Source organism: Temnothorax curvispinosus, unplaced genomic scaffold (genome assembly GCF_003070985.1).
Source record: "Temnothorax curvispinosus isolate PA1 unplaced genomic scaffold, ASM307098v1 QBEX01007734.1, whole genome shotgun sequence".
Classification (NCBI taxonomy): domain Eukaryota; kingdom Metazoa; phylum Arthropoda; class Insecta; order Hymenoptera; family Formicidae; genus Temnothorax; species Temnothorax curvispinosus.
In genome coordinates this window covers 974,229-987,634 of record NW_020217514.1, presented here as the reverse complement: position 1 = coordinate 987,634, position 13,406 = coordinate 974,229, and the positions used below count along the sequence as shown (strand labels likewise).

Here is a 13,406-nt window from a genome sequence, read left to right as displayed (position 1 = left end):
AATTTGGCGCGATTCTCCACAAAATTTGGAATTGGAAATTTGTGGGACATCCCGGGATCTATATCTCGGTGGCTGCTATTTGCCGCCGCTATATGTAAATATCGAGCTGCGCGGATCATCCGTCGATTGCGCGTTCGCAATTTCGACGCGGGCAAATATGAGAAATGCCGAGATGCGTCGAGTACTGGGTGAGATTAAATTAGTTTGTCCTTTCGCCGTGTTATTTGTCGTACGGACGATTTATCTAATGGTGCGGCGGACTATACGCCGGCCGCCGTCGCCAAATCAATCGTTGTCCGCAGCGCGAAGCTTGCGATCATTTGTTACGATTAATTAATAATGATCGCCGATAACATACCGCTGATGCGAATTATCAGATTGGCATTACGCTCGGAGACCGGCGGAATGCTTTGTCGGTTATTCAGTTTGTTGCAGTTGCTTCATATTCATATACATTATTGCATTATTACTTTGCAAATTTTAGCTTCATAAATTAAACGCTTTCGATATTTGACATCAAAGCTGTCGGTGAATCGATATTTTAATTTATTTTTTTTTAAATTGCTAATTATAAAGTGAATGCATAATTATATGACCAATTAGAAAATATTGTCGGATAATTTAATCTTTGTGTCAAAGGATATTATTCAGTTATGTAATTCATAATAATGTTTTCCGTGCTTTAAATGTAATCTCGAATAAAATTTAAAATTTTATTCTAGTACATTTTATCACGTATTAACAATATTTAGAGTTTTAAATTTTATTTGATTCTTGATACAGATATATAAGTAGGTATATAATAAAACAAATATATTTTTATACTTAGAAAAATTAAATTATTTAACAAAATAAAGAATGTCTTATCAGATTATTGCTAGCTGTGCCGTGGCATACAGGAATTTGCGCGGAGCTTTGTCAAAAGCTTTGATCCGCGAATTCGAGTTTGCCAGAACCGATTAATAGAGTCGGTTTGATCAACCGACAAGCCAACGTACGTGTCTAGCTGGATGCGGAAGGATTAAGGCGTTTGCCACGGGAACACTGGATCGGCAGCTTGGTGGTTAATTGAGAACCTCGAGATATTGACCGGCGCGGGATCGATAGGCGAACGATATCCACGAAGACAAAGGGGCGGGCCGGACATATGCTGAAGTGGTCATTTGTCTGCGATTTACGTGAAGATTGACGGTAACTCCGCTCATTATTCACTTGATCCCCAAGTTTAACGCCACTATCGGAGCTTATTACGTCACAAGGTAGAATTTCAACGAGGCTTACACTTCAATCTTCAGGTGAATGCACGAAATCCTGAATTATAATCCTCATAAAGTTAGGAAAGAGGAGCAGAGCACGTGAAAGTTATATTTTTCCTTTATTAAAATTTTAATTCTTACAAATCTGCCAAAAAATGTACAATAATCTCGAAAATGTAGAGTTCTGAGATTAAAAAAAAGAAACATTGTCACACGAAAAATTGTGAATATAGAATGTGACAAATATTATATACATATATATATATATTTTTTTGCAGTAATTGTTTTATTTATTTATTTCTTTATTACAGAATGCTTTGCGTTTTTTGCGTAAACTTTTAAGATTTCTTTATACTTTTTCTCGTATAAATAGAAAAAGGAATTTTAAAAGATACGTATTTTACAATTAACAAAATGATTAAGCAAAGACTTGCCTTTCACGACAAAATTTCATCAATTATATTTGAATCTCTTTTATAAAACAAAGATTTTATTTGGCGCTGATCGCAAGTCATAACAATACGACTTTCCTCGTGAATTGTAATAAAAAAATAAATTAACCGAATGAATTGTCAAACGTAGCCAATTTTACGGAAGAGCCCATTTAAAGTACTTAAAAGTAGTACAATGGCCTCGGACGAATGCAAACTTGACAAAAGAAGCATTAATTAGTTCTATTGAAGTCCTTTCTTTGTCTCCGTGAAACAAATAAGATTTTTCATTAGATTTTACAGATTTTATTGTTGCATGCGCCATCGTGAATGCAGTAATTTCGCGCAAATAGGTGACTTATTTCAAAATTGCTTTTTTTTTTGTAAAAATAAATATATTACAAGTATATCATTAATTAAAATTATTGGATTTATCTTACTTTTAAACTTTAAATAAATGATTCTAAAATAATTTTAACTAAACAAAAAGTTCTGTACAATTTTTTTCTCTTACTTATATATTAGGACACATTATTATATGTATATTATGCATTAATACAATTATTTATAATTAGAAGTCTCAATAAATTACGCTATATATTTATATATGCAATCACCTATAATAAAATATGGTGTTTTATTATAAAGTCACATACACAAAGATATGAATATAAGCTCTTACGAGGAACTGCAGCAGAAAGAAAATATTATAGTGTTGTCGAAATAGTGTGTGTGTGTCTCGATTTTTCTCTCGGTAAAACTTAATCTTTATCGATTTACATGTCTGTTGAAATAATCGGTGCGATCGTAACTCGCGTACGAGCCCCCTGCTGCAGCCGCGCGGCGCCTTAATATAAAAGTAACGTGTTTTTTACGGCTATCCCGACGCGCCTGTAGTTTATGCATTTTTCTACATTACGGGTGATAAAACCCGACGCGTTTTATCGTCACTGAATTTCCATAGTTACTGAATTTTCATGGCAATGAGCGATGGCGCGAGAGGTTTTATGAAATCGCACGCGTCGTGAAACGCGCATCTTCACGCAAGTGAGCAGAATTTTTACTCCGTACCGAGGACGAGCGGGTGGCTTTTAGCCAACGACTGCGGCCGCTTTAAATGCACAACAAAAAAAACCAGAAAACGCTTGCATGGTTATGTGTGTTCATTAAATTAAAGAAAAAACCGCATTGCTAATACCGAAAAGTGGTCCACGGTAATACACAGTAATGATCTTCCGAAAGGGATTATATTATGCTCCTCCAAGCGAAGATGAATGCAATTTGCTCGTCTCATTTAATTAAAAAATAAAGCAAGACCGCAAATGCGGTATTCGTGCTTAAACATTTTAAATTTTATCTTCCAAATGTGTAATTATAAATGACAGACATATACATATAATCTAATAAATATTGCATTATTTTTCATGGTTATATCGGTCATGAAAAATATACAACTAATAATTTTTAACGATTTATGATGTATAAGTTATATATTTAAATTTATACATTCGTTATTTACGCTTTTATAATATTTTTCTTTGCTATTTTTTTTCAAACATTATTCGCGTTGGACAAAACAAATCCCACGACGGACCGTTAACAATATAGTCATTCAAACAAAATAAACAAATAATTCATGTCAAGCTACATCGAGTTTCGAAATTTGTTACTCTGCATTTTGAACGCGAATAGTTAGTCTTTGAAGAGTTCTCAGCGCGACGAAACGCGTACACGGCGAGGCCAGAGAAAAGCGAACCGTGCCGTGCCCGCGACTGCAAATATTTTCCTGAAAAAGCGGACGCTGCGTGGAGTTTCGTTGCGGTACAGTGAGTTCGGGCCAAGTTGTGTGCTCCGTCATACATGGTCTACTCCGATGCAGTTGCACGCGGGCGTCGGCGTCGCTTGATCAAACAATAACGCGTACCGATGCATATACGCGCACACACGGTTGTATACGCGCGCGTTGTAGCTCTGATGCGGTGGACCAACGCGCATGCATGCGGCCCGATGCATGCAGGCGGACGACGCGGCTTTGTTTCCTGTGTGAGGTGGCGATACACCGCGGATATCGCTCGCCGTTATTTTACTGAGCGCCGTTATTACCCGATCCGTCTATTTGGAGTTTCCGGAGTTATTGTTTCTGGTCAACTGAGCCGCCGTTGATTGCTCCTGACGTGATTCGTACGACGCCGTTAAACCCGTCTGCAGAGTCCGATTGGAATTACTCGATATGAAATTTTATGGTGCCTCCGTGATGTAAAAATCCGTCGAGAGACTGCCGGCATTGTCCAATATCGGCTCATTGTCACTTTGTCAGTAGAGATGAGATGATGAGATAGACAGACAATATTGAAACAATAATGTTCCATCGTTGTATAGTAATCAGGACATTTCATTGCGGCATTCCGCTACTAATTTCAATATATCCAAGCTGTATATTAAAGCAGAATGGAGTCAGAAATAATTAATAACAATGATGTTTTAGCATGTATCACAAAGAAATTACGTGCGAGTAATATTATAATCCAATCTTGTGTCTCGCGGGAGAAACAGTATACCTTGCTTTATTTATTCAAGCCAATATCCACCAATATTAATTACACTAGCAGTAGTAATGACTTCAAAGTACAAGTTCAACTATGCAACAATGTCGTATCAATCCTGTTTCGTATGTTCTTGCCAATGCTGTGCCAATAGCAGCGTTTACCGCAGTTGTTACATCCCAATGGTCAAACTTAGTTGGCGCATTGTTGTTAGCCGGGTACTGGCATGACTTGTAAAGATGTTTACCCAATGCTGGGCAGTGGACAATTATCACGTGGGAAACTGTTGCGCTAGGGTTAATTGTAATTCTCAAATTATTCGTTGCAACGCAGATAAAATATAATAAAAATAGACACAAATATTGGTAATAATAAGTTTTTATTTAAAAAATAATTTAAAAATAATAGATTGTATAGCATCTGTTAGTAAACTCGACGAAACATCGTTGATTATTTTAAAAACATTTACCCAAAATCTCTTTGATCACCATTATAAAATCATTGCACTACTGTGGCCTCTGCGTCGAGTTCCATCCGATTATCGCGTCCTACGAAAAGGTAATGCATGGGTAACGAGCTAATAGAAATGTAAATGACGATGAATTTAAAATTCAATTTGGAAAACCCTGCAAAAGCCGTGACTCGGGACCTGTAAATTTCTTCTACGGAAGACACACCGAGAATATTATATTTTACGATATACATATAATTATACGCGTTTATTATATGACGGATATCGCGTAGCACATTCACGTTGGTGCATAATAATGAGGAATAATGCGTAAAGAAACTTTCTCAAATAGGTACGTATTTTCTAAACAATTTCGAACTTACGCGTAATATTGCCGTTTTGCTGCAACGCGGCCTGTATGTTACTGAAAAGTTGTGAAACGAGATAATCCATAATTGCAACTTCAGCATTGCTCTTCCTAAACAAGCTCCAAAGTACCAATGGTTTATGCGTGATACACAGAATATAAAAAATTTCAACAATTATCCCAAAGGAGATTTTCGTAAAAATCTCAAGTATTCGTAAAAATCTAATGATTATTATATGTAGCGTAAAGTATATTTATTAATGTTATATAATTATGATGTAAAAAATGAGTCTCAGATTAGACAAAATTCGCAACTAATTTGCATAATGCCCGACAGGCTCAGCTTTCCTTTTTCTTTTATCATAGGAAGATGACTGCCTTTTTCTGCGATCATTATGTAATTTAACATAATAAATAAAAAAGACACATACAATATACATATCGCTGACTCGATAATTATACATGTAAACAGCTATAGCATATACATTTGACCAAACTTGAGATCTAAAATTAAATATATTATCTATATTATCCTACATATATTATATATATAAAGTTATACCTTTATCATAATGTAGAAAATATATAAATTACCGATTGTATTAATTGATGTAGATATTAATGTATTAATTACGCACAAATGAAATCAGTGATGCATCGATAATGCATTTTCGTTAGCACGAATTTTACAATTATTAATAATAAAAACAATACTGAAATACAATATTAGCGTATATTAATGTAATGATAATTATAAAATATATATATTATAAAGTTTAATTAATATGTATTCTATTTTTTGTTTTTCAAAATAAAATTAAAATTATTTATTAAAAAAAAATACTTTTTTTCTGTCTTGTAAAACTTTCAACTTAATCATTTTTCTGAAAATGAGAGAGTTGTCCATGAAAACTTTGTTAGCTAGATCCACATAAAAGCAACGTTGAATTTATCAACCCCTCTATATGCAACACGTATTCTCCACAACTTGTCCAGAATCCCTCGGTAAAGCAGCGCATCTGTTGTAAGGACGGCCGACCACCCCTAGCTGCCAACTGAGCCACCCCTTGAGGGTAGCTCAGTTTGCTCTGACGCGTTGAAAATCTCGCTACACCCGGTGGTGTTTCTCCCGCGTTTTCCCTAACAACATCCCTTTTCGCTGTGAGTGATCGTATAGCAAATTGCAGCGATGTCTTCGACGATGGATCTTCGGAGATTGTAAAAGTGCACGATGACGGGAATCGCAACTGCTCGGCAAGGGTGGGTTCGGCGTGTCGGGTTGCAAGGAAGGAAATGCAGTTATTCGCCAGCGTCTGCGCTTCTATATTGATCCGCGGTGGTGGCGGTGGAAGTACGGCGGTGGTGGCGGCGGCTGTGCTCGCGGCGCGTTCGAGCGTTCGGGTGGGACCACAACCAACCCCACAACGAACCCGCCCAAAATGTATTTTTGCCTGCGTCTCGTGCGACTATTCCTGATCTCGGCGATTCTGTGCGTCGGTAAGGCCCGTTTCCGGAGCGACGAGATGAAGCTTGAAAAACTCGCGCGCCCGTAGAACGAGTGCTGCGTTCGGATGTAGGAGTATAATTGTTGTTTTTTTTTTACATCCGCGAGAAAAGTGGAGTGTGTGACGGACGAGACGAGGCGGCGTGCGAGTTTTCTAATTTGCGCGATTTATCTCACGCGATTTCAGGCTGCAGCCGGCCGGATATACCCGTTAATCGCGTTAATCGCCTTATTTGCAGGTCTATGCTCCGAGGATGAAGAGAGACTGGTGCGAGATCTGTTTAGAGGATACAATAAGCTCATCCGACCAGTGCAAAATATGACGGAGAAAGTGCACGTGAGGTTTGGCCTCGCCTTCGTGCAACTGATCAATGTGGTGAGATTTTTCTTGCTCCGTTTTCTCCATTTTCGCGCGAATTAGTCAGACAATGGCGGAAAATGCATGTTTAAAATAAATTATATAACTGAAGGTGAACAATATTTTTTTTAATCGCATAAAATTCTTTGAATTTTTTAGAACGAAAAGAATCAGATTATGAAATCGAACGTATGGTTGAGATTTGTATGGAAGGACTATCAGTTACAATGGGACGAAGCGGATTACGGCGGTATCGGGGTCCTCAGATTACCACCCGACAAAGTGTGGAAACCAGACATAGTCTTATTCAATAAGTATGAATATTAGACAAGTTATTTGCATATTTTATTAAACTTGAAAAATTTATTAATTGTATACAAATCATTTAATCGCTTACGCATCAATAATATAATGTACTTTTATAAAAATTGAGATATATATTATATATATTAATACTAATATTTAAAATGTATTATTTCAAAATTGCAATTATTTAACATTTATTTTAATTATTTGCGAGTGAGTACAAAACAATTATTTACTTCTTAATTTTTTGGTCAAAGACATCTTGGCGATTAAACGGTTAAAACTTTTCTTTTCTTTTAATTAGCCAAATAAATTTACATTTACATTTTCAATGATTAGACATATATTATATTTCAATAATTATATATGTATACTTTGTTTATAGCGCTGACGGCAACTATGAAGTTCGTTACAAGAGCAACGTGCTGATATACCCGAACGGCGAGGTGCTCTGGGTGCCGCCAGCAATTTATCAGAGCTCGTGCACGATCGACGTAACATATTTCCCCTTCGATCAGCAAACATGCATTATGAAATTCGGCTCATGGACCTTCAACGGCGACCAGGTCTCTCTCGCGCTCTACAACGATAAGAACTTCGTCGATCTGTCTGATTATTGGAAGAGCGGCACATGGGACATTATCAGCGTGCCGGCGTATCTCAATATCTACCAGGGCGATTTTCCTACAGAGACGGACATCACTTTCTATATAATTATCCGCAGGTGCGTACTTTACCGCCAATCTTTGCTAATTCCACCTTCGATATTGATCACAGCTTTCTTAATTAGCACTTTAATATTATAATATAAGACTTTAATTACATAATAATTGTACATTACTAAGTTAAAAAAAAGAAAAGAAACATTTGTATTGCATCTGCAGGAAGACTCTTTTCTACACGGTGAACTTGATACTGCCGACGGTCCTGATCTCTTTCCTCTGCGTACTCGTTTTCTACCTTCCAGCGGAGGCCGGTGAGAAAGTCACTTTGGGCATTAGTATTCTTCTATCACTGGTCGTGTTCCTCCTGCTAGTCAGCAAAATTTTGCCACCAACCTCGTTGGTGCTGCCATTGATAGCCAAATATCTGCTCTTCACCTTTATCATGAATACTGTCAGTATCCTCGTGACTGTGATCATCATCAACTGGAACTTCCGCGGGCCGAGGACTCACAGAATGCCTCAGCTCATACGCAAGATCTTCCTTAAATATCTGCCAGCGATCTTGTTCATGAAACGACCAAAGAAGACGCGATTAAGGTATGAACTTTTTTGTAAGAGCTGTTATTAATTATTGTAATTCACACAATAATTAAAAATTATATTAATTGGAAGTACAAAAAGAGAAATACATTTATCAATAAATCGAGATAAATTCAATTAAACATAAAGATTATTAATATATATACATATAGTACTGATTTTTATTAATTAAACGTACAATTGAAGCATTATTAGAATTTTTAGTTTTATTTTCACCAAGTGTTACTCGAATAAATGCGTATTATTTCATTTAGATGGATGATGGAGATACCAAACGTAACACTGCCAGCTTCCACATACTCGGGAAGTCCGACCGAGGTGCCGAAGCATCTGCCAGCCTCCCTGGCGAAATCGAAGATGGAGGTGATGGAACTGTCCGATCTGCATCATCCAAATTGCAAGATCAACCGTAAGGTTCATCACACCACGAGCAGCTCCAGCGGTGCTGGCGGAGGGGAAGGCATGGGCGATAGAAGAGGATCCGAGAGTTCGGATTCGGTCTTGCTCAGCCCGGAAGCCAGCAAGGCTACCGAGGCCGTGGAGTTCATAGCGGAGCATCTCAGGAACGAGGACTTGTACATACAGGTGAGAGAGCCTCGCGATCTTTTCAAAAAACAAATATAACACTCCTGGATAATGTACAACGGCTTTTCTAAATACTCTTTTCTCGATATCTCTCTCTTCCAGACAAGGGAGGATTGGAAATATGTCGCAATGGTGATCGATCGACTGCAACTTTATATATTCTTTATAGTGACGACCGCGGGTACCGTCGGGATCCTAATGGACGCGCCTCATATTTTCGAGTATGTGGACCAGGATCGTATTATAGATATCTATCGCGGAAAATAATCCGACTTGCCCCAACGAAGCGCAATCACAAATAACATATGCCATCGTTCGACCGTTCTCATTTCGTCCTCTTCGAAAACGACTTCGTAACAATGTGGGATTAATTTTGTCATTTTTAATTACAAGCGTGAAACGCTTACAAATCAAGTGACTGTTTAACAGGTAATTATTTTTTATATCTACAGATTTTTATGAAATCTCACGCGAGGTACAAATTCATTTAACGAAATTCTCAATACAATCTTCTAATACCATTGTGCATACATTTCGATTTTGCGTAATTGTAAGATTGTAAAATCCGATTTGTGTAAAGCTTTTTCAACGACGAAACTCGAGCGATCGAAATGGCATACATTATGTAGATAATAATTCCACTAGTGTTAATCATGGCTGCCTCTGCGATTATTGTCTTCCCCGATGCCATTAACTTCCGGTAGCTCCATTGCGACGCGCTTAGACGAAGGATTTACGAAACGACTGTCGAATAGTTCTCATTCTTCATTTTATCGAAGAAATAGGTATTTCCAAAGTTTTTAAACACGAGAAGCCACATTATAACAGGTTACTTGCCAACTTTATAATTTTTATGAAATAATATTTTGTTAGGCAAAGGTTATTCTCTTCAATATTTAATTAAGAGAACTTGCTTAAAGTTTAGAGAGTTTGTTTAGATAATATCATATAGAAGAGAATTTTAATCATTATATACAAACTGTGTGGCTAAATTCTTGGTAGACAAAATTTGATTTAATTTATTTCTTATTTATTTCGACTCCGAACATTTTGTACAGTGATTCTGAGTATTGTTGGAAATATACCGTGATTGCTCCTTTAAGAGTGTAGTTACCACGTAACGCACTTAATGTTAAACGATGAAATCCGCTTATGTAGCATTATACATATATCGTATCTAGAAAAAAAAATACGGAATTAGTTAATAGTACTTTGGCAAAATTACTGTAACATACTAATATAATGATGGTACGCACAAACCTGTTTAGTCAACTTATCGATATCTCTTAATTAGAAAATACAAATAATCCAATAGTCTGGTAAGTTAGGAAAGTATATAAAACGAAAACATTATTTATCGTAAAGTAACTCAGACTTACAGGAATTCACGTTTAACATTAAACATTATATAAAATTTGTCGCGTATTTTTCTAGGACTATAATTTCATTATAATTTATTAGTGCATTTAACATAGTTTTTCTGTTTTACGTTTAAGTTACTATATGCTATATATGAGCGTTTGACGTCTGTACGTTAGTGTTAAACGTGTGAGAGAAAAGAAAACAGTTCTGTATTTAATCTCTCGACCATAATTTTAGCGATCACTTTCAACCAAATCGATCAAATTCTCGATATCAAAGTTATAAATTTCCGTATAAGATAAGATCGAAACGTTCTTCACGATGTGCATCTATACGCGGGATGGTCAGGCAGAATCAATCATCGCGCGATAATGTTTTAGATATAAATTTGAAATAATTTTGATAATAATCGTGCAAGTCGTCACATCGTAATTTAGTCGATCTCGCGTTTGATACTCGTTATCGTGGCATTGATCATAAATATTAATAGAACTACGACGATCTTAAAGCATGTTCGTCACACATACGAACGAGCTTGCAGTAACGAATTTCACGCAAGCACGAGACGTTGTGAATTAAATTAATTACGAAAGGATACGCGCTTGTATCTAATCAACGACTTTCGGAAGACTCGGAAGGCCAATGCAAATCAAGGTACCTTAACAATAATTTCTGAAATACACATACCGATTCTGAAATACATACAGATCTAGCCAGGAAAGAAAATCGATTATATCTTTACTGGCTGCAAACAAAAATTGTACTTTGCGAGTGTGCTTTGACTTGATTGGCTTTCCTAAAAAGTAGCTCATGTTCTCATAGCTCATACACAAAATATCTATATATATGTAAACAATACTGAATATCACTTAATACATTAATTAAAACAAGTAGACATAATTTACGCGTCTCTTTTTAATTGTACTTCTTGCTATTGATTTTTTCCTAATTAGATTAACAAATATCTCCGTCTTACTTTACGAACATGCAGTTAAACGGCTTTTATTATCAGTTTACTGTCACTTGTGCAAGATACTGGAGTACACAGATATAATTTATAGAAATTGTGTTTTAATGAGTAAAAAGTAATTAAATAAACTAAAAACAAATAACTATGCGTAGTTATATATGCGAGATGAGAATATGAGCCATTTTTTGCGCCAATAATTATGCGCATATTAAGAAGCACGATTCTTCGTCATAAGAACGTCGTGCGTTAATAGAACATCATAGCCATGCTTACCGTATATATTGTACAGAGAGACTGTTAAACGGTCAAGTTTTATTTAATAAAGAACGTTCAGTCCGGGAGAAAGTTGTAGTCGACTGTTGAATATCGAGGATTTTGCGAGAAGTGAAATAACCGAAAACGTAATCTCTTGTATTTCTTTATAATTTTGTGCAATTTCTTGCAATGTATCTCAGTGTATCAATACTTAAAAATTTATATTTATAAATTTCTCTAGTTTTACAGTTTGCCAAAGATTGTAACGATTTATTCGGTTACGTCAATTGTTAATTAATCTGCAGAATTTTTTAATATAATAAGCGGCATCATTGCGTGCATTAGTAGTTATCTCGTTTGACGAAGTTAATGTTAATGTTATAGTTGTTACGATAGTTTTTTCAAATGCATCTAAATCTGTTGTTATATAAGCCGTTGCGTTTATTGAAGCAAATAGTAAAATAATTTTAGACTTACTTGAAGACGCTTGATAACGACAGCATGAGAAGACGCAGAATCCCAGAAAGAAAAGACATCTTCATTTATAATTACTTGCGTCAATCTTAGCAAATTTGTATGTATGGAATACAGTTTTATTTTATTTAAAAAAAAATGTACAATAACATATATGTCTTTTTCTCTCTTTTGTAAATCGATTAATAACATTTACTTATAAATTTTATTTTACTTTTAATATTTAAAACACGTTGCAATGTAGTTTGCTAAAGAGAAGGTTTTGTATATCCAGATTTATCGACAATATTTTATCGTTATATAATGCCGTTATTTATTAATAGCGCATGTCGTGTCTTCCTGGAAAGAAATACAATAATTAAAATTTAGAAACCAAGAACACTGGCATATTCCGTTTTGTTCTATCCCTCTCATGTCAATAGGTTTCGTGTAATTTATTGGGGGCAATTTAACAGGAACAATAACAATAAACAGAATTATACAGTTCTGCCCGTACATACGTGTCTTTTATCTCTACTGCGGAAAGGAAGATGATCAGCGTATATGTACCATAGTTTACTTTGCGCATAAAACAAGAAACCGAAAATTGTTGAATCGAAAAGTTTGTACTTTATTATGCATGATAAATAATATAGTAATTATATATAATCGTGCATTACTGTATGTTGGTAGGTAAAAGAGAAATTTAACATAAAAGTTAAGTAGCCCTTTTTATAATGAAATAATACATCAATAAAACTCATGAAATTTTATACCTTTATACGTTTATTATATGTTTTGATTGATATCACGATTGCGCTTTGCAGCGTAACGTTCCGAATTGCAAGTTTATAAATAAAGCATTGAAGAACGAGACATTCCTCTTTCAAATCGTCGATGAAAAACTCATCACAGAGTAAATTAAGTGCTCGTGTACGGTCGAAAGAAAAGAGGGGGGGAAATGGAAGACGTTTATTTTCATTTCATTTATTTCAACAATTTCATAATAACGTAATAATGTTAATAATATTACAATGCGGCGATTACAGTGCTCACCAGTTAACAGGGATTCTCATATCGATCAACGTTGCCTCGAAAAGGAGCCCAGCGTAGAAATATAACAAATTTTTATTCACGCTCTCTTATATCTCCTCCGGTATGGATTTACTATTATCGGACCAGGCTGTTTATCGGAGGCATAATTAAAAGTGAGATCGGGTGAGTTCAGTTCAATTGCATCGTCTCACCAGGGTCTATGGAAACAGTAACGTTCTTCTTTTTTTTTTTTATTCTCGCCCAT

General features: G+C 35.7%; 1 protein-coding gene across 2 annotated transcripts; it reads left to right on the top strand.

The window, feature by feature from the left end:
- Positions 1–6,121: 6,121 nt before the first annotated feature.
- Positions 6,122–12,775, top strand: LOC112457342 (acetylcholine receptor subunit beta-like 1). 2 transcript variants are annotated; one of them, XM_025020332.1, is made up of 7 exons: positions 6,122–6,399; positions 6,792–6,928; positions 7,070–7,224; positions 7,602–7,940; positions 8,101–8,478; positions 8,736–9,066; positions 9,169–12,775. In XM_025020332.1, the coding sequence occupies exons 1-7, from the start codon at positions 6,342–6,344 to the stop codon at positions 9,331–9,333; spliced, it is 1,563 nt and encodes a 520-aa protein (XP_024876100.1). In that variant the 5' UTR covers positions 6,122–6,341; the 3' UTR covers positions 9,334–12,775. The 2 variants fall into 2 exon arrangements, with proteins under 2 accessions (XP_024876100.1, XP_024876099.1); XM_025020331.1 differs by having other exon boundaries at positions 6,122–6,545.
- Positions 12,776–13,406: the final 631 nt, after the last annotated feature.

Coding starts and splice junctions, on each gene's coding strand:
- LOC112457342 (XM_025020332.1), top strand. CDS start 6,342: ATGCAGTTATTCGCCAGCGTCTGCGCTTCTATATTGATCCGCGGTGGT. Junction 6,929..7,069: donor TCGTGCAACTGATCAATGTG/GTGAGATTTTTC, acceptor TGAATTTTTTAG/AACGAAAAGAATCAGATTAT. Junction 9,067..9,168: donor ACGAGGACTTGTACATACAG/GTGAGAGAGCCT, acceptor TCTCTCTTCCAG/ACAAGGGAGGATTGGAAATA.